At 53.3% G+C, this 21570-nt stretch overlaps 1 protein-coding gene across 1 annotated transcript in view; it reads right to left on the bottom strand.

Moving 5' to 3' along the window:
- WNT3 (Wnt family member 3) overlaps positions 1-17492 on the bottom strand; it is a 47792-nt gene extending 30300 nt beyond the window's left edge. The window contains exon 1 of the mRNA XM_052658665.1: positions 17413-17492. Coding sequence (XP_052514625.1) covers positions 17413-17492 — 80 coding nt within the window. The remainder of the gene's footprint in view (positions 1-17412) is intronic.
- Between the last annotated feature and the right edge of the window lie 4078 nt (positions 17493-21570).

Genomic DNA, 21570 nt, shown 5'->3' with positions numbered 1-21570 from the left:
CTGGAGTCCACATTGCCTTGGCTCCACCTAGTCGCAGACTTCTGCCACACGCCATCGCCCACTTTGTTTTCTGCACGGCTTGTAGGGTCTCAGTTCTCTGACTGGGGATTGAACCCAGTCAATCTGCACAGAAGTGGAAGCCATGGAATCCTAACCACTAGGCCACCAGGGGACTGTTAGTGCCAACTTCTTACTTTTTTATCTTACTATTTATTTATTTATTGGCCTCACCACGCAGCCTATGGGATCTTAGCTCCTCGACCAGGGATCAAATTCAGGCCCTTGGCAGTGAAAGCTGGAGTCCTAACCATTGGACTGCCAGGGAATTTCCCCACTTTTTTCTTCGAACAGGTTAATTAGTTGCGACAAACCAACATAAAGCAAATGGCTTTCCCTGAGTATGGCCTTTTCCTGTGTTGGAAAGAATTCAGATCTTTCTATTCCAAAGAAGCCTAGTCTGGAATAAAATATTTTATGACCTTTGTTCCTTAAGAATGACCTTCAGAACATCCTTAATTTATTCATCTTCATCGTTAACTTGGTTCCCGAGTATTATTTCATTTTATCTTCACAACTGCCCTGAGATAGTAATTTTAACCCCCATTTTACAGATGAACAAATTGAGAGTCAGAGATTCTTTTCTTTAATGGCACAAACAGCTTTTAAGTAGAACTGAGATTCGCACCAAGGCTGGTTTGACTCCTCTTTCTGAAACCTTTGTGCACAGAGGCTAGAAGCTCAGAGACGGACTCTCTAGGAAATCACAGAGTGAGGGGGAAAGCTGTCCCAGAGAGAGGGAACCAGCTAGCCCAGCTGCGCGCTTGCTTAGAAGGAGCTCAGTGTGTCGGCCAACCAACCATCACTGTTACCAGCCAGGCTCCTGCCACATTCAGGACCACGTGTGGGGCTCACTAGGGATATGAAGACACAGAGCAGAGTCCTGCCCTCTGTTAGTCAGAGGGGCTGACCCTCTAGTTGGGAAGACAAGACAGATCCTTGGAAAGAGGTAACTAGTGCCAAGGGCCCTAGGTCTTCCCAGGAGGGCCTTGCAGAAGCCATGGGACTCTAGTCTAGCAGAGTGAGCCTGTGACTGTCAGGTGACTCTCGTGGGGTCCCTTCATCCTGCATCCCGTCTTAGAGGATAACATGTGTGCCCTGCGCTATCCTTGTGATGTGGGCACAAAGGTGGTGGAGACCCGGTCCTGCCTGCAGGACACTCACAGTCTAATCAATGAAATGGATGCGCCTGGAAGGGGCTGAGTCGGGTGTGAAAGAAGCCAGCAGAGAGGTGGTGGTGCCTGGACTGTGCTTCCAAGAACGGACAGGAGTTCACAGAAGTCATTCTGAAGAAGGCGGGGAAAGAGCATAGGCCAGGAGACGCAAGATCATGTAAGAACACCCCAGACGACGAAGCAACACTGATGGCAAAGCATGGACACCTCGAAATCTCTCGCATGTTGTATCCTTTCCTTCTCGTTTTGCAGAGAAAAAGCTAAGGTTCAGACAGGTTCAGGTCACCCGGATATTAAAGGCAGAATCATCCGGAGTCCAGGACTGTATCACCTAAAGTTCACACTCTTACCTGTGCAGCTGAAAGTAGGTCATAGGGCGAAAATGTTTGGGTGGGAGGTGAGTTAGGGTGGAGAATCACAAAGAGGCTAAATCATTCTGGGTTTTACAAGCCATACTAAAGAGGGCAGAAACACCACCTGAGACTAATACAACATTGAAAATCAACTATATTTCAATAAACATTTTTTAATTAAAAAAGTTTAAAGAGGTAAAAAAAATTAAATATAATAAAAACAGGAGAGTAGAACATCAGTCAGAGCTGCCGGCTGAATGCTCTTCTGTTGGGCCATTTAAAATGACAGAACCGCACTAACATATATAAAGTTAGCCAATGGGAACTTGCTATAGGACTCAGGGAACTCAAACTGAGGTTCTGTAATAACCTAGAGGTGTGGGAAGGGGTGAGAGGTGGGAGATTCAAGAGGGAGGGCATAGAGGGAGGACATGTGAATTAACCTTGGTTAATTCATGCTGGTGTATGACAGAAATCAAACCAATATTGTAAACCAATCATCAATCAGTTAAAAATAAATATTTTTTTTTAAAGAAAAAAAATGACAAAACCAATGAAATATGAAGGAAAAGCCTTTGAAGCCAAGAGTGGCTGAGACAAGGTCTCAGTGAAACAAAAGGGACTTGAAGGTAAGAGGGGACCACACATGGTGAGCCAGCTAGAAGTGCTTCCAATGTATTGGATTGGCCAAAACGTTTGTTTGGGTTTTTCTGTAAGGTGTTATGGAAAAACCTGAACAAACGTTTTGGCCAACCCAGTAGAAGGATGTCAACCCACCAAGCCAGGAACATAAGATAATGCAAAGATGGACAAAGCAAGGCTTTTCCAGATTCTGTGCTAGTCACACCCTGAGGGACTCCACTTCCTGCCCAAGCCCCCAGGCCTGGTTGGTTCACTTACAGGGTCTGGGATGAGAGTATTAAATGAAGTCTTATCTACCAGGTGCCCGGTATTTAAAGGATTCATGTCAGGTTAAATAAAATATATTTTCTGTATACGAAATAGGTTAACTATAAGGTTCTACTGTACAGCACAGGGAATTATACTCAATACCTTGTGATAACCTATAATAGAAAATAATCTGAAAAGAATATATATGTATGTATGACTGAATCACTTTGCTATATACTTGAAACCAATACAACATTGTAAATTAATTATAATTCAATTAAAAATATATATTCTATCCACTCCGTGTGCTGTACACTTATAATTCATGGACTTTTCGGTAGATATACTTCAATAATAAGCTTTAAAAATTCTATCATCTTCTCTTGGTAAAATCGGAGAAGGCAATGGCAACCCACTCCAGTACTCTTGCCTGGAAAATCCCATGGACGGAGGAGCCTGGTGAGCTGCAGTCCACGGGGTCGCTAATTGTCGGACACAACTGAGCAACTTCACTTTCACTTTCATGCATTGGAGAAGGACATGGCAACCCACTCCAGTGTTCTTGCCTGGAGAATCCCAGGGGCGGGGGAGCCTGGTGGGCTGCCACCTATGGGGTCGCACAGAGTCAGACACGACTGAAGCGACTTAAGCAGCATCTTGATAAAATACCTTATTCGCCACTTGGAAGGCTAGGTTCTCCATGGCATTCTGAGCTAGAAAGTGACATGGAAGCTCAAACCCGGGGCTCTGTGACAATCTAGAGGATGGGATGGGGTGGGAGGGGAGAGGGAGGTCCAGGAGGGAAGGGATGTGTGTATACCTATGGCTGATTCATGTTGGTGCATGGCAGAAACCAACACAGTACTATAAGCAATTATCCTCCAAAAAAGTAATTTTTTTTTTTTAAAGGAAACAGAAAAAAAAGAGAAAGTGACATGGAGAGAGCCAGTCCCCAGCCCGCAGCCAGCAACTTGCTCATTCCTGCTCCACCCACACTGGACACCCTGACCTGGAACCTCCAAGCTGCATCCACAGGCCCTGCAAATGGCCTCCCACTGACCACCTCTCATCCCTAAGGGCACACCCACCCATCAGCATGGCTGCCCTGATGGGACAAACCCCAGGCTGAGGCCTGCCCAGCCCAGAAGTAGATTGATAGACAATGAAACTAGGCACTTCCAGGTGCCTTGGGTATATTTCTGAGTACCAAGAGCATGGCTAAGGGTGAGGTGTTGTAGGTATGACCCCTTGAACCCCAGATACCTGGCCCTGCAGGGAGGGGTGTAGCCTTAAGACACAAGAGTGAAGCCCCCTAATATGAAGGGCCTGGCAGGATCCCTTCGCCTTGGTCTAATACAGTGCTGTGGGTCACAGAACTTGCAAGAAGATGTAGAGAAGCTGGAGAGAGATCAGGAGAACAAGATGGTTAAAGGTATCCAGGAGACTGGGTCATCTGGGAGGGAAGACGCACTGAGCAACGCACCCTCGTGCTTGAGTCAAGCTGAAGTTACCTTGATGCTCATGACTCTAGAAAACTAAAGAAGAGAACCTAGTCTTGAACTAAGTCAGGAAAGACTGCAGTCAGACCTGAGGAGGAAGCTCCTGGCTGTCAAGATGTGGTGTTACCGCCTGTAAAGCCTGGATTCAGCCAGTCTATATCATAGTTGGAGTTCTGGGCTTGGCCAGCTGTGTAGCCTTGGGTAACGGAGTGGCTTCCTCGGGGACTCAGTTTCCTCATCTGTAGAATGGAGATAATAAGAGTATCTGCCTCCTGAGGCTGTTACAAGGATGCAGTCATGTGTGTGGCATGTTTCCTTAGCTGGCTGGTAAATCTTGCCTCCCCCATTGGCTTCCCAGCTCCTTGCATGGGCTCTGTGGTCTCAGTTTTCTCACAGATAAAATGGGGATGAAGGGACCACTCTGGTGGTCCAGTGGCTAAGACTCCACACTCCCAAAGCAGGGGGCCTGGGTTTGATCCCTGGTCAGGGAACTAAATCCCACATGCTGCAACTAAGAATTCATTTGCCACAACTAACTAGTTCGTATGTTGCAACTAAGGATTCCACATGCTGCGACGAAGATCAAAGAGCCAACATGCAACTAAGACCCAGTGCAGCCAAATAAATAAAAATTTTCAAGTGGAGGTGAAGATGCTAATCTCATGGGGCTCTTTTAGCTTCAAGGACAGTGTCAAGGTCTTAGACTCCATCCTTACTGATAGCTGAGGAAGGCTCCAGAATTTCTCCTGCAGAAGCTTCAGTTAAGATGAAGGACCACCACGCCTGTGGTTACACATTCTCCTTCCTGAAGTCCAGGGGCTGAGGAGGGTGGTCTCTAGAGATGCAGAAGCAGGGAGGAGGTGGGAGGCCGAGAGAACACCTTGCTGGTGGGTGGGTGAGGCCAGCTTGGCATCCCTCACCAGCCATTCTCTGTCCCTATTTGAGATTCCATCCTTCGGATGAGGGCTTGGCATTTCCCAGGTCAAGCCAGTACCCCTCTAGGGCTTTGCTATTGGGAGGGGCCTGGCTGGCAGCAAGGGATCTGGTGTTTGTCAAGCGTGATGTTCATTCGGCCAGCCTCCCTCTTCCTTCCCACCTGTGCCCACAGTGACAGCAGTTCTCGCGATGGCTGGGGTTGGGGCTTGGAGTCAGGCCAGCTGAAGAGGCAGGGAGGATGCCACAAGGGCACCCTGCCGCCTGCAGAATGGCCGCAGTAGCACTGGCTGGCTTGGGGGAAAGGGAAGCTGGGAGAAACCAGGTGTGAAAGGAGCCAGGGAAAGAGGAAAGCACGATCGTTGGCCAGAAACAAGAGCTTCTGAAGAGAACAAGTATGTACCAACTTCAAGTTTAGAATGAAGCAGATCTTGCAGAAATGAATAGATGGTGACTTCCCCAAAGACAAGGCTTTTGTAGACTTGGGGGGAAGTTCTGATGATAAAGAAACAGAAACTAATCAGAATTCTTGCAATCCAAAACTATTAATATCTGGTCAGGGCCAACTCCATGATATAGAAAGATTTTTAAAATTTATGTATGCCTTACCTCTTTCCAGAAGGATTTGTGCTTTTGTTTTTGTTTTTTGGCATGGAGAATCTTAGTTCCCTTCAACCAAGCATTGAACCCATGCCTACTGTAGGGGAAACATGGAGTCCTAACCACTCGACTGCCAGGGAAGTCCCTCCAGAAGGATTTGAATTGCCTGACAGCAAATATTCATTCTAACAACAACAAATATTTATTGAGCATCTACTATGAACTTGACCAGCATAGAGAAGGCTGTGATGTGGGAGACAGAGCCTGCCCTCCAGGAGCTTGTAACACAGAACACATGGATTGAATAACAAAATGAAAAGAGAAAATCAGGATCAAGGTGAAGAAGATGACAAATAGAGGTCACTGCAGGTGCAAGGATTGAGTTCATGTTTCAGTTTTTTGACAGTCAGGACTTCGAGGGAAACATACTTTAACAACAAGGAGAAATCACACTAGTTCCTCAGGGAGAAATCTAGGTGAATATTGAATTGTAAAAGTCAAGTAAAAAATCATCTATATCAGAAACATGAACATAAGAATTGGTTTGGGAAAGAAAGAAGATTCTGATTGTTTTCTAGTATGTGTGATGGGATTGGATGCAAAGGAGCATAAGGGATTAAGAAGAAAGAGAACTTCTACAGCTGAAAGTAATGTGAGAGGTGAGAGGCCATGACTCTACCTCCTTCCAGTTTAATAGGTGAGAAAACAGAGGCCCAAGAAGCAGTGACTTGCCCAGGGCCACCTCTCTCCACCCGTACCAAAATGGCCACTTCTGCCAGCTTCGTACATGTAGAAAGCTTGCCAGTGACTTGCACAAGTGCCCAAATAAGAAACCTCCCAGGGACTTCCCTGGTGGTCCAGCAGTTAAGAATCCGCCTGCTAATGCAGGGGACATGGGTTCCATGTCTGGTCCGGGAATATCCCAAGTGCCTCAGGCAACTAAGCCCAGGCACCACAAGAGAAGCCACCTCAATAAGAAGCCCGCGCACCACAATTAGAGAGTAGCCCCCACTCACTACAGCTAGAGAAAGCCCAGACTCAACAACGAAGACCCAGTGCAGCCAAAAATAAATAAAATAAAAAAGAAAACTCCCAGAGGTTCAGAAATAGTATTAACAAACCCAAGGCAGCAGCTTTCAAGCTGAAGGTCAAATGTAATCTTGACTGAAAGTCATCCTTTGAGGACCAAGCTAGAATACGAAAAAGTAAATCCTTGCTCCAGGTAGCAATCGAAGAACTCCACTTCTGCATCTGAATGGCAGTGGGAGGGAAAAGCTCTGGCCCCAGCAGAGCTGAGTTCAGAGCCCAGGCTTTAAGACCTGAGTCCTCATCTATAAAATGGACGGAGTTTCGTTCTAACTCCTGATGTGTATACAGACACCAGCACATACACAGCATTGCCAAACATACTGACGTGCTCCTTGATGGGCAAACAGGTCACGCCAAGTGAGGTTTTTAAACTAAGACTCAGACACGTAAGCATCATATGACCTGTTGAGAAATAAAACAGTAATAGGAATTATTTGCAAATGGAGTCAGGATGGAAAAAATTCTCTGGGGAACTGAGACCATGGGGATGAGGCTCACTTCAGCCCCTGGGACAGCAGCCCACTCAGATGGGGGGCTGCATCTTCTTGGGCGTGCTTTGAACCTTGGAGCTGTTAACCACTTGGGGCCTAAGCTGAGCGATGGGACCCAGGTTGTGCTACCTTTCAAAGTCAGCAGAACAATGTGCCCAGAGCCATGGGTCACACCCAGGGATGAGGTTTTAATTTATTCTGCTCCTTAGGTCTGCTCATGACACTGTCATGATTCACGTGTACAACCGGCACTCTTAGGAACCTCTGTTGCCCACGTGCCTTTACTGAGTGTATTACACATAGCATGGAGTTATGTTTTTGTTTACTGACCCCCATTATATGCTCGGCACTGGGGGAGGCAAGCACAAGGTGACGAGAACTCATGTGTAAGACTTCTCTGGTGGTCTAGTGGCTAAGACCATGAGCTCCCAATGCAGGGGGCCTGGGTTCGATCCCCGGTCAGGGAACTAGATCCTAAGAGTTTGCATGCTGCAACTAACGATCCCGCATGCTACAAATAAGACCTAGCACATCCCAATAAATAAATAAATAATAACACATGTGTATTCTACAATAACACACGTGTAGTGTAGAAGATGCCCATGAGAAAGGGCGCTGGGAATATAGGGCATAGCTGTCCTGGGGAGTCGATGAGAAGAGAAGGGAGGGATGACATATTCTCTTCTTGTTGGACAGCAGATCTGGAATCTCAGACTCAGAGAGGATTTTGATCTGGGTCTCAAAGGCACTGGTGGTAAAGAACCCGCCTGCCAATGTAGGAGACGCAGGTTCGATCCCTGGGCTGGGAATATCCCCTGGCAAAGGAAATGGCAACCCACTCCCGTATTCTTGCCTGGAGAATCTAATGGACGGTGGAGCCTGACGCGCTCTAGTCCATGGGGGTTGCAAAGTCAGACATGACTAAACTGACTTAGCAAGCACGCACTATAAAGGCAAAATGGAATTTGAGCAGCCGAGTGTGAGGAGAGGAGATAGCAAAGTGTTTCCATGAACACCCACAGAGGGACTCCTGGGGGCTTATGAAAGGTACACCTGACGTGGTGGTGCCTTTGTGCCCACAAAAGTGCAGAGACATGGGAGGTTTTAGAGCAGGGGAGCACCAGCCTCAGAGAGCCAGGTTAGGGGGACTTCCCTCATGGTCCGGGATAAGAATGCATCTTCCTATGCAGAGGACACAGGTTTGATCCCTGGTCGGGGAACTAGGATTTCATGTGTTGCGTGGTGCAGCCAAAGAAATAAAGAAAGAAAGACAGCCAGGTTAGGAAGATACGTGGTGAGGAGCTGGACAGGATGTGAGATGCTGGCTCGCCCCTGCTGCCATAGTCCCTATTTGCATTCCTAATGGGCCCTGCGTGGAGATTGGCTTTCCTCGCTGGCCCAGCTGGCTCTGGCAGATAAGTGGGACTCTGTGCCCAGGGGCAGGGCGCTTGGTCCTGTTGCTCCCATCCCCCTCACATACATACATACACAGACACACACACACAGACACACACACACCACACACACACAGACACACACACACCACACACACACCACACACACACACACACACACACACACCACACACACACACCACACCACACACCACACACACAGAGGTCCTTCCTGTTTTTCCAGCCTAGCTGGAGTGAATTGTCTCCCAGTGTGCTAGTCTCCATCCAGGTGACGAGGATTTCCTGATGGCCACAGGCCTCAGAAGAGCCCTCTGGCTCTTGGTCCTTTACCCTCCCCGCTCCTCGCCTCTCTTCCCACCTTCCACCACCATGTCCCTTCTGAGGGGTCCCATGCCTGGCTGACCTCAGGTCAGGCCTGCAATCTCTGCACTAGTTTGGGAGAACCTGGGCATTCTCTGTGGCCACTTGACCTCCAACCTCTGCTCCCTCCCCTCAGTGCTTCCCACTGAACCTTAAGACCACCACAAGAAGGGGCTGAGAACCCCCCTGTCTGGGTTCCATTCCTTCCTCCTCTGCTGGAAATACCAAATCTCTAAGCTCAAAGACTCAGAGACTCCTGGCAGGTCCATCATCAGCACTCTTTGACCAGGGACTGTATCTTACTCCTCTTCTCTTGTAGGACTAGTGATGATAGGTTTTCTGCTTCTCAAGGACTTTTGTAAAAATCCTTCCTTCTGAAGCTCTTAACAGCCCTGCAGGTGGGCAGGGCAAAGGGCTTCCTTATCATCGCCCATTTTGCAGATGAGAAAACCGAGGCCTGGGGGAGGTTAGAGACTCATGTGTGCTCTCACAGCTGTTTGAGTGTAAAGTTTTGTGCTCAACACTCCCCACCCTGCCCTGAGGTCACCTCTCAATGACACCATCCGCTCAACCAGATACAGATAGTCCAAATAGCTAGCAGTCCAAGGCCAGCAGCATGTCCAGCTGGGGCCCAGAACAGCAGAGGGATTTGCATAATGTCACACCACAACCAGTGGCAGAACCAGGTCTCAGGTCCCCTAACTCCCTGCCCAGAAACCTCCCACCACCCCACACTGCCCCATCTTGTCTCCCAACATACTTCCTCTAGATGTATGGGTGTGCCTGACATTGCTGGAATTTACTCCACACACATAATGAGGCCATTTTGAGAAGGTCCGCCTCAGGGGGAACCAGAGAGCTGTCTAGTGTCCCCATCCTGACCCCTGCCAACTCCTCCCGGCTGTGCAAGGCAAGTTGCAAACAGATAAACAGAGTCCATCAGCCCTCGCTCCCTTACCCCCTGCCCCCGACACACCTTGCTAGCCTCAAGAACGAGAGGCGGAGTTTGGGGTTTCGAAGCTGTGAAGAAGGCTGCATGGGAATTAAGTAGTGGAGAGGTGTCGCAGACTGGTTGCCGCACGGGTCAGCGTTCATAGAAAGAGTCCGGACGTCACCACAGCCAGTAACTGACCAAGTGAGAGGCTGCTTGTCTACAGCACTGAAGTGATTTTAACTTTAGCAGCTGAATTATTTGAGCAAACTCCGGGAGATAGTGAAGGACAGGGAAGCCTGGCGTGCTGTGGCCCATGGGGTCACAAAGAGTCGGACGTGACTGAGCAACTGAACAAGTTGAATTGTAGTGACTCCCTAAGATATCAGTTTAATGTGAGGATAGGAAAGTTTCTCTCCCTCCAACACAAGGCTGACCTGGCCTGGAGAACCTTCTGGATCTAAGGCAACCGCTGTGCCACGTACCACAGGTTGCCTGATAGCAAAGAAGTGGGTCTCGACCTCTGAGTACAGAGCCAGGTCCCCAGCTTCCCAGCCCACGGCCCACTGAGAGTCAAGCAACAGAAAAGGAGTTAAGGTGAAGGAAGAACCCAGAAGCAGCCGTAGGATAGACCCCTGGAGGGAAAGCATAGGGTTGCGGCGTCAGGACTCTAGAAGCCCTCTGCTCGGGTGGGTTAGCTATATTCAGCTGCCCAGGAGCTGAGAGGAGACCAAGTGATCTTCCCGAGGCAGCCCCGCTTCCCAGCCCCCTCTGCATCCCAGACCCCCCTGCAGGAGTCCCGGGAGATGGGACTCTTCCCTTTTCCTCTACCCCTCCTCTCTCAGGAACTCTTCCTGCTCCCTGTCCCAGTCTCCCACTGAGAACAGGGAATTCCCTCTCCAGCAACAGGAGCCACAGGGACAAGACCTGGAGGGGGAGGGGGTGGGAGGCGCTCCCCTGCTGCTGCCCCCCTCGTACCTCCACCCCCCAAAGAATGTAATTAAGCAGCAGGCCTCTGCCAGGAGCCAAGCTTTCTGCCTTCCATCTATAAATCACCTTCTGAATCATCTCTCAGCTCCTGGAGGAGTAGCTGCTCCTCAGGCTGCTCCAGGCAGCCCCAGTGCCACTCCCCCCCCCCCACCCACCCTCGCCAGCCCGGGAACCTGCCTCCCCCACCCCTCCCTGGTCCAGCCCAAGGTGGCTCCAGGTCGCAGCTGGAAGTGGCAGTGGCTCAGGAGTCCAGCGAACTGTGGGATGGGAGGAGGAGGGTTAGGGGAAAACACACTGCCCTCTCTGCCCCCTCTTCCCTGGGCAGGCAAACAGCAGAGCCTAGGTTAGCCTAGCCTAGCTTCCTCAGGTTAAGTATAGAGCCTCAGGCTCCTGGTCTCCAGTACCAAGTTAAAGGGACAAGTTGGCTCTGAGGATAAAGAGAAAACAGGCTCAGATGGTAAAGAATCTGCCGGCAATGGAGGAGACCCAGGTTTGATCCCTGGGTTGGGAAGATCTCCTGGAAAAGGGAATGGCAACCCACTCCAGTATTCTTGCCTGAAGAATTCCAGGGACAGAGGAGCCTGGTGGGCTGCAGTCCATGGGGTGGCAAACAGTTGGACACGAATGAGTAAGTAACACACAAATACACACACAGGTAGGGTCAACCTGGGAAAACTTCTTGGGAGTGGCAAGTTTCGATCTAGAACTTAAAGGAATCAAAAGAGCTTGCAGACGGGGGTAAAACTAACATGTAGTTAGTTACTTCCAGTATGCTAGGCATTATAAAGAGAGCTTTACCTGTATTCATTTATTCAATCTTCACAACAACCCTATGAGGTAGGAACAGTCACTGTTCTCATTTTACAGATGGGGAAACTGAGGCTCAGAGAGGTGAACTTGCTGTAGGTCATCCACTACTACAGGAATGTGAATGCAGGCAGTCGGGCTCCAAGAGGAATGTGAGTGTCCAGGGAAAATGAGGTTTGGAGGTGTAAGCAGGTGGACTTGGCAGCTTTGGGAGTTAGGTCAGATGGGGCTGCAGAACGAAAGGGCTGGGCTGCCTATGGGAGGCTCTGTCTGCACGGGTGGCCCGGAGGGGTGGGGGAGGCAGGCTCCCAGGGGAGTGCGCTGGGGCCACCTGGAGCTCCCTGCTTCACAGCCGTGAATCAGGTTCCTGTCATAGCCCTGCAGACTCCAAGAGGCAGAAGAGATCCCTCCGGCTGCTTAAGAAAAATGAAGCCTAGAGGGAGACACAGAGAAGGAAAGGGACTCATCTGAGGTCACACAGCCTGTCAGCGGTAAACTCCGCCCTCAGACTCAGTCTGTGCACTCAAGCTCTGCTCACTTCCAGACACACAGTAATGTGAATAGGGAGGTGTAGCATCAGGGTGGTACTAGCCTTTGAGGAAGGAGTTGGGCTCACCAGCTTCCCTAATTAGGAACAGGGAGTAGAGAATGTCCTTTCCCTCCCTGGTGGCTTTACAAGGATTCTGTGGCTCACGGCAGGATGAGTGGAAAAGGCCAGAAGGCCAGATGCCCCTCAACCTCTGGGCTGACCACATTCTGAGACCAGACAAGTCTTCCTTTTCCCTCACGCTCCCTGGAAGTGTCTGTTAGCTATATCCTCCTCTGAGAAGAGCTGCCTTTCCTGCCCCAACCCCAGGCTCCTTGTCTCCTGCCCAGACTCAGGAGAGATCCATTCAGAGTCTAGAGAGAACCTCCAGGTCAGACCTCCCTTCCCCTACCTCGCATCCATAACACCTCTGCCTGAGCACCACCCATGTTTATTAGCATTAAGTTCTCTAGTGGGCAGGATGGGAGATGCTTGCTTGGCCAAGCCTGTTCTTTGGGGATTTTCACCTAGAGCCCTCGCTGTCCACCTCAGTTTCTGAACCAGCGATTGAGCAAGCACCCCAAAGCCAGACAGTGTGAGTGGTGGCAGATTCTAGCGGGGTTCACCACTGGGAAAGCTGCAGGGAGGGAGGGAGCATGCCCGCTAGAGAACTTGGCACCTCAGTCCAGCTCCTGCCTCTTTTGACCTCCATCCAAAGTTCTTCCCACCAGGCAAGTGTTCCAGATCCTTCCCAGATGAGAGGCCCTCAGATACCTGGGGTGAGGGTGATGCTCAGGGCCCAGATGCACCCATCACTCACCTCTTGGCCCCACAGATGTTGACAAAATACTCTGAAATTCTGGGAGAACTTTCCCTGACTGCTACCCCTCCCCCATACCTTCCCCCCATATATTAAAAAAGGTTCTTCGGAGAACATAACTCAGCTCCATTCTCCTGTTTGTGCAGTGCAGTGCTCAGTCGTGGCCGACCCTCTGCAACCCCATGGACTGAAGCCCACCAGTCTCCTCTGTCCGTGGAATTTTCCAGGCGAGAATCCTGTGGTGGGCTGCCATTTCCTACTCCAGCATTATAATAATATTTGACCTGGGTTTTGCAATTGTTGCCGTTTCAATTGTTGTTGGCCCTTTTTCTTTATTTTTTCAAGCAAAATGTGGGCCCATCAGAAGACAAACAGATCAACAATCACTTTTGCCCCCTTCGGACAGCAAGCCCCGCCCACAGTGGGGGTGGGGTGGGCAGGAGGGTGGTGAGCTCACTTCCAAGAGACCCGGATTAATTTCCCACCACCTCCCCCGAGGGTAAGGCCTGCCCTGGAAGGGAGACCACCCGGTTACAGCCTGGCCATCCGATCTGGTATCTGCCCATCTGTCTGTCTGTGTGTCTGTCTGTGGGATCAACAGCCTCCAGCCAGCTCAGCTCCTCGCCAGCCCCAGCCCCAGCCAGCTGTAATTCCTGCCTGTTACAAGTGTTAACACCTGGCCCGGGGCCTTCCTCCCCCGCAGTCTCCAGGTGCCTCTCTGAGCCCCGCCCACTGACCCCCACAGGGTTTGACTGAACATGTTCACAAGCCTCTGAAAGGCGGGTGGAGGTGGGAGTGGGTGGGGGAGGTAGCAGGACCTCTGACAGATGGGGAAACTGAGGTAGGGCTTAGGGCAAGTGCTCGAAAGGGGAAATGGCTCCCAGGATGGTGGAGAGAGCTCAGCTGTTCTTATTTTCCAGATCTCTGCCCTCGACTTCTGCTGAGCGTTTTCACCCAAGCTGGGAAGCAGAGGTAGGCTAGTGATTCCTGCGTGAGGAAACAGAGGCCCAGAGGGTTGTGTCCCACAGAGGACACAGGGGGTTCCCGACCCCCAGCACAGGCCCCTTCCATCAGGGCCTCCGCCTCTGGAATGCAGCAGGCACTAGGCTGGGCTCTAATAAGACTGTTCATTTTTTCCCCCAAGAAGGAGAAGAAAGACAAGTTCCTCCACCAGGCGCTAACTGGGACTGACAAGAAGAATTATAGAAATCAGTGCCGCCGCCACTGCTTCCTGTCCCAACTCTTCCACTACCTGGCTGCAAGGCCCTGGAACATCTCTTCCTCTCATGAACCTCTATCTGATGCCCCTCCTTGTTGCCCGGCCTTCTGGTCTACCTTCTGGAGGCTTGGGCCTGAACAGTGAGGAACACTGCGGGTGGGGTGCTACCCTTGATGGGTGGCACAGACAGAAATCCCAGCTGAACAGTTTCCCTTTAAAGTCCCTCCTAGGGAATGTGTGAGCTGGGTGGGCCGAAGAGGGCAGGCTGTGATGGGCTAGAGAACTGGAATCTGGCTGCCCTGGGGCAGAGTAGAAACAGGAATCTGAGGCCTGTCTACTCTACTGTCCCTGTCCCAGCCTCGGCCCCCTGCTCCGGCCCTGAGAACATGACACGCTCTGCCCTAGCTCCAAGACCAAACACAAACAGCATAAGAAGGGAGGGCTGGTGACACAGTCCTCGGGCAGACAGGATGAGCTTGTGCCAAGCAAGGCTCTGCACCTCCCTTTGCCCATGCTGCCCAGCCCCAGATCCCAAGTCCCTGAGCCCCTTTCAGCCTCCTCGCTAAACCCTTGTCTCCTGCAGGACTATCCCTGCAGGACCATGGATGCCCACCAAGCCTCCAAGCTTAGAATGTCATTCACACTTACAGGTCATATGACTGCAAACATATCCACAGGTCATATCCCTGCAAACCTACCCATAGCCACGGGCCCTACCATAGTCACTGCCACCTGAGGACAGCGTCACAGGCAGACCCGGACACAGCCCTCACACTCATACTCACAATCAGGTCATGGCCACGAGCACTGATATCCATGCACAAAGACATCTGTGGAGCTTTCCCCTTATACGGTCATGAAGGCATGTGCACACATGCACACGCACATGCATGCACACGCACATGCATGCACACACACACACAACACTCACATGCCCAGTCATGAATACAGTCACGCAGTGTCATCAGCAGACACAGGTGCTGACCTCTACATGGGCACAGATACTTCTAGACTTTCTCTGTCACACACACACTTCACAGAATCAGCCGCTTGCCAACACTTGCATGCAAAGACATAGTACACCCTGGGCTATGGATTCCCCCAGGCACATTTCACACAAGTTCACATCCACAGTCTCCCATTTGCAGGCACGGATGCTCCTTCAAACGGAGGGACGCTAGTGTACAGATGACACTCCTTAGGGTCATAGACCTAAACACGCATACTTACACACACACACCTCTCTGCCCAGACAATGCAACACCTCTGTCCCCATCCCCAACCCCAAATAAGCCATGTGTCCAGCAGTTATGTTAGGGCCAATGTCCTGGCTTTCCAGGTTTTTCCAGCATCTTCCTATTGGGTGGTCCCCATCTGAATGATCCCCAATACACCACTACACAGCAGACCCCCACCACTCCCTACCAGCACTGCCCCCCAAAAGTGCTCTTGTCCAGCTCATAGGAGAGGGGAACCCGGTCTTTCCCCCTTGGTTTCTGCAGCCTATCGGTCTCCAAGCCTTCTCTTTCCACCTTCCCCACCAACCCCAAGGTCCCTGGGAAAGCAGAGAACAGCATCCCCTCGGCCAGAGGATCGGAAAAGGGTCGGGAAGGGCCAGTGAGGCAGGACTGGTTTCTGCAGCAGCCTTCCCCTCAACCAGCAAAGCCTCCAACCTGGAATTCCTGGCTGCCCCCACCACCCTGGGGACTTCTTTATGTTCAGGAGGCCTCGGGCCAGCCCACCAAGATGGGAAGGACTGGCTGGGCAGAAGAAAGATTTCCCCTTGGGTGTCTGTCCTGGGAGCTACTCTCAGCAGCCCCCTTGGCCATGCCCTGCTCCTACTCCCATCCAGCCCTCCTGAACACCCAGACACAAATGCTGCCACCCCAAACAGCTGGAGACAGGTTCAGGGTGTGACCCCCAAATCTGGCTCTGCTCCTCCTATCCCAGGCTGGGCAGGGGGTGGTTAAGAAGGGAAAAGGGGACATGCTGGTAGCACGACTCTCTGACTTTCATCCTGGGGCCACAGACCCTCTGCTCACTCACAGATCCCAAATTCTTCCTCCTCACCTTCCACCCCACCCCACCCCCCCACCCCTGGCCGAGGCTCTCCTACATCCAGGAGGGGAAGATTCTTTAATTAAAGTTTTCCGGAATGCAGGGGGCTGGAGACTGAGGAGAGGCGGGGTGTAATTTAGAGAGGTGGTTTCAGTGTGTCTTTCCCCTCTGGCCTCTGGGACCTGCTGGTAGCGATGAGGCCGCTTGGAAAACAAGGGGACTCCCTGGAACTGGGGCTCCCAAAGGGCTGTTTATTCCATGGCCAGTTCCCCCATACAGGCACAACCCCCACCCCCAAACACCGCGCCTGGTTTCCCAGCCTTATTTACTAAAAATGTCTTTTGTATCCGCATTTCTCAGGGACTGAATCCTCCTCTCCCTCTCTCCCTTTCTCTTCGGTCCTTGGTTTTTCCAAAAGGAACGAATTTGACATGGAGAATTGGGCTTTTGGTCAAAGAACAAACCCACCCCCCTCCCAAACAACTACATTTTCAAGGAGCCCCGCTTTTGCCAGGATGGACAAGCAAGAAATGAATTAAATCCGAATTCAATGGCATCTCGGATCAGCACATACCATATTCACTTCTGAGGCTCAAGATTAATCTAGAGCAGAGTGGGGAGAATCTGATGAAATCCACCCCCCACCATTACCCTGCCCCGGGGATCCCTGAAGCCACTGGGGTCTAAAATATGAAGGCACAGGGGGGGTTTTTGTGGGGAAATCTCTTGATGGAGGTGCCGGAGGAGATGGGGGTGGCAACGAAGGAACAGGATGATTTTGCCCATGAAGACCCCAAAATGGAGAAGAGGAGTGGCTGCGCCCCAGGGACCTCGCTGGATTTCCAGAAACCCAACTGCAAGCAAATGGAGGGTCTTCAGGGGGCCCCCAGATTGGGACGGCTTGAGGGTTAGGATCTAAGAATAAGAGACCTTCTGAGATGGGGAAAGTCCTCAAGCCTCTGCAGCGACTAGCAAGGAAAATGGTGCTTATCAGAGAAGCCAGGAGTTGGATTCTAAAGGCGACACCAGCAGAAAATCCGGGGGTGGGAGGGGGGGCGGTGGGCGAGTGTGGAGCTGGAGGGAGGTAAGAAGAAAGGAGCCCCAGCCCTGCCGCAGCCCACCCCCGGCTGGCGCCCCCCCACCTCCCTGGGGCTCCGTGGAGAAATCGGGCCCCGGGCAGATAAGAGGCGAGTCTTACCACCAAATTGGGTAGCCGGCGAGGACCCTGGTGCCACCGAGCAGGAGGCCGAGGAGCAGCCGGAGCAGGTGGGGCTCCATTAGAAGCGGCGCCGAGGAGGAAGTTTGCCCGCGACCATGAAGAGGGGGAGAGACGCCCCCAATAGTTGGAACAAAGTCCACTTGAGATTGGAAATGACTTTCGGGCTTGTCAGAAGCGCACCTCCACCCGCAGCTGCCCCCTTCCCGAGCCCAGCGCGGAGCAGCCGGGTTTGAGGATGTCAGCGAGCAGCCAATCAGAGCCCGCGGCCTAAGGTAAGAGATGAGTCTGTAGTTCAGCCTGTCAATCACGCGCCCCTCCCGCCCGGCCCACGAGTCTGGCTCGGGGAAGGGCATCGCCCAGCAAACTTGGGCAAAGCCCGCGCCCCGGACCCAGTGGGAACTTGAGGGGGGACACGGCACCTCGGACCCTCCGCCGGCCCAGAACCGCCGCGGTCCCCCGCCAGCCAGGTTTAGGGAGCCGGGGCTGTGACTGGGTGTTGACGTGGAGCCGAGTTGGCGTGGGTATTGACGGGTGGCTCCTTTTCTCTCCGGAGACCGTGACCTCTTGGGACTTGGGCCCGTGAGGAATCGAGAGTAGAAAGGACAAGGATGTTTCCAGAAGCTTCGCTCGGGCAGGACAGGATCCAAGGGTCTCAGAGGGGGTTGGGAAATGCTACCCCTCCCAGCCTCCCGAGCCCGCGAGCGGGCCGGGCCCCTCGACCCGGCCGCGGGAGGTGGCTTCGCGTGTCTTCAAGAAGCGAGCGGAAAGGTCCGCGAAGGCTCGCAGGTCTGGCTGCGGGCGGCGCCGGGGGACCGAGCCGAGTGTCATTTGAGTCTTTTGTCAGGGATCAGATCGGCATCGGGACCTCCTGCTGCCTTTGCATTTCCTGCAACTGACACCAGCGGCCAGTTGCATTTCCTGCGCTCGGAGCCGTGTCACTTTCTCCTCCTTGAGGGGTTCAGGCCTGGCCTCAAGCTCAGGTCAGAAGGACACCCGCAGTCACATTTGAATCTTCTGGATGAACCGTTTACCGGGCGTGAAAAGCAGTAGCCCCACCAGGGAAGCCGCTGGGGTCCTCAGGGGACCTTGCTGCCAAGATACCCCTGCCCTGCCCACCTCTCCTGCTTGAGGTTCTTAGCTCCAACCTGGGACTTAGTGATAATGCCCCCTTTCCCTGTGTGCACACCAAAGGTATCTAAATACCCCACCCCTGGCCATAAGAAAAGTCTTTCCAAGGCCTCCCTGGGTTCTTTCTCTCCTCTCCTTCCCAAGTCAAGGAATTAGGTCTGCCTTGAGCAGTGCTGAGATTGAAGCCGGATTTGGGGGCCCTTGACCCCTATCACCTGGATGCCTGCCCCCCAACCCTGCTCTCAGGCCACTCAAGGCCCCCAAAGCACTCTGGGTGGGGGCAGGAGCAGAGCTGAAGCATCTCTGGGCCTGGGGCAAAGACAGTGAGGCCAATAAGAGGGGTTGAGGACAGTGACTCCTGGAACTGCATCAGGAAGCTGACCCCCAGCACTGGGAGGCTGGGAATGGCAGAGTCTCCACAGGGTGGGGGCTTGGCTGGAGGAAGTCTGTGCCAGGGGGCCAGACATCCCTGGCCTTTGATCTGGGCCACCCATGCCTATAGCTTGAACCCACTGCCCCTACCCATCCTGAGAGCCCTCAGCACACAAGGCTGTGATGGGCGCGGGGAGCTTGGAAAACTGGCCCGAGGGCATCAAGGGTCGGGAGAGCCGCCTGGGCTTGTCACGGCTTCTGGCGCGTTCCTAGCCCGGTGCTTGACTGGAGGGCGGGGGGTGGGGGGGGGGTTGTTGGGGGGGGGCGGTGTGCTGGTTGGAGATGAAAGAGAGGAGGGGAGGAAAGGGGAGAATAGGGAAAGACAGAGTAGTGAAAATAGAGAGCGCATCAGAGAGGGCCTGAGAGAGAAAGAGCAAAGAGCGGGAGAGATGAGAGCGAGGGGAGACTAGCAGAGGGAGCCCGCAGAAAAAGAAGGGGAAGAAACGGGGAGGGAGAGGCAGAGAGGGGGAAGGAAGAGAAAGGCGAAGAGAAAGCCCCAACCTGCTCAGGACCGTGGATGGGGGTGGAGACTGTGGAGATGGGGACCTTAAGAGATGGCTCCGTGGCAGGCTGATTTCTGATTCACCTGGAAAGTGGGTTGCGGGGAATCTGCCATTTTCCCTGACATTGGAACCTTAGGGCCCTGACTCTAGAGGGCAGAGAGCCCTCCGCACACACCCTTCCTGGCCTGCTAAGTTCGACCCGGAGCTCTGCCCTCCCCAACGGGGAACTCTCCGATGGTTTTCCTGCCTGCTTGAACTCCAGTCCTGCCTGATAGTTTGGGAGGCTCCGGAACCCCACAATCGTCTTTATTAGAGCTGAGGAGGACTGCCTTTCCCTGGGCCACCAAGACACCACTGTTGGTGCAGTGTAGCCAGGATGGGGTGTGGGGCGGTGTGAGGGGGAAGAAGGATTAGATGGCTTCTTTGGGGTTATGTCTGGGTCCCAAGATTCCATAGGTGCCAGCCTGGGAGGTGGGGGCGGGAGATTCGAAGGCTGTGGGAGGGGTGGGGTGGGGGTTGACTTGCCCAGCCAGCGAGCCCAGGTTGAGCAGGCAAGCTTGGCCATTCCCTTATACATGTATCCTGATGCCTCCTCCAGGCAGCCTGGGAGCACCGGGAGACCCGGGGTGTGAGCCTGGGGAAGAGAATGGATGCTGAGACAGGGTCACAAGTGGGCGGTAAGGTGGAATCCTGGACTTGCGCTGGCCTCACAGCGCGAGGAAGGAAGGAGAGCCCGGGAGAGGCGATGTGGGAACCTGCCAGCGGAGCAGCACAGGCGCCCTGGAGGATGGAAGCTGTGTGGGGATTTCCCCCCACTTGAAAGCTCCCCAGAAGAGGGGATTCCTGAGCCCTTTCCCCTCCCCTGCCAGGTGTCCTTCCTTCAACACAGGCTTAATTTCCTTCCTCCCGCCGGCCCAACGCTGCCGGTGGGAACGCAGGAATGGTCCCTGCCCGGGAGGGGGAGGGCAGCCCCGAGACATGTGTCACAAACGGAAACACCCTCTGTTTCTTGGTCACCCGAACCGCACTCGGTAGGGAAAGGGTTAAATTCACTCCAAGGCCAGCCGGGGCGGGGTGGGGGCGGTGGAGGCGTCCGTGTTGGACCCCGAGGCCTCCGCCTGCGTGGTAAGGTGGCCTCTTGAAAGCGGCCTAGGGGCTGAAGGCTGGCACGTGGGAAGCACTCTGGGTTGTGTGAGGACGTCGGGAGTGACTGCCCGTCCCCGTTCCACCCCTACCGCTCTAGCTGCCCCGAGGTTCACTTCGACGTGCGTTCCCCGGGGGCATGTCTTCGGCCGGTGGGTATTCAGCGCCGCTCGACCCGGCTCCCTGCGGAGCCACCGCCGAGACAAAGGACGGGGTGGCCCGGTCCCCGCCCGCCGGCGCGCACGCTGGGGTCTACCGGTCTATCGCGGGGAGGGAGAAGGACATCGTCGATTCAGCCTTCTGTGCTTCACTTGTGCTGGGAACATGTTCGAAGGCCGCTGGGGCCCAGGAGCCGGGACCCGGACCAGCCTGGGGAGGATGAAGGGAGAGAGGGCAACGCCTCTGCGGGGTGGGGCGGGGTGGCGGGTGGAGGGAGATGCAGCAAGGGCCGATGCCCTGCAACCTCGCGACTCTTGCAGGGAACCGCACGAAGAGAGCGCGTGGGGGCTCTGTCCCAGAGGGAGCTCGGGGATGGCAAGGGGCTTTGAACTTTACCACCAAGAGCTACAGGAGTCTTTCTAAAGAACAATTTCAAGCGAGGTTCTCCTTGGAGGCCTCTGGAAAGCTAGACAACCGGAGAGGGCAACCTGGTGGCAGGTGGTTCCTAGCGTGGATGATGGGTGCAGGACTTAATCGAACAAGATTCTTTCAACTGCCCAGTATAGAGGTAGCGTCTTGGAAACGCAGGAAGCCTGCACTGGGTGAGCACATAGGTGAGTAACAAACGCCTACGGAAGCCGGCCTCTCTGTCGCCCAGCCCCGGCGCGCCCCCTGGCGGCGGTGCTGATAATAAGGCAGGAAGTCTGTTGCCAAGGAAGGTCGCCCCGCCCCGCCCCGCCCCGCGCGCACACCGCAGGCTGGAAGCCGAAAC

The sequence above is a fragment of the Budorcas taxicolor genome, chromosome 19, assembly GCF_023091745.1.
Source record: "Budorcas taxicolor isolate Tak-1 chromosome 19, Takin1.1, whole genome shotgun sequence".
Classification (NCBI taxonomy): Eukaryota; Metazoa; Chordata; class Mammalia; order Artiodactyla; family Bovidae; genus Budorcas; species Budorcas taxicolor.
Note: the sequence above shows the minus strand (reverse complement) of the source record. Positions and strands in the feature narration are given on the sequence as shown.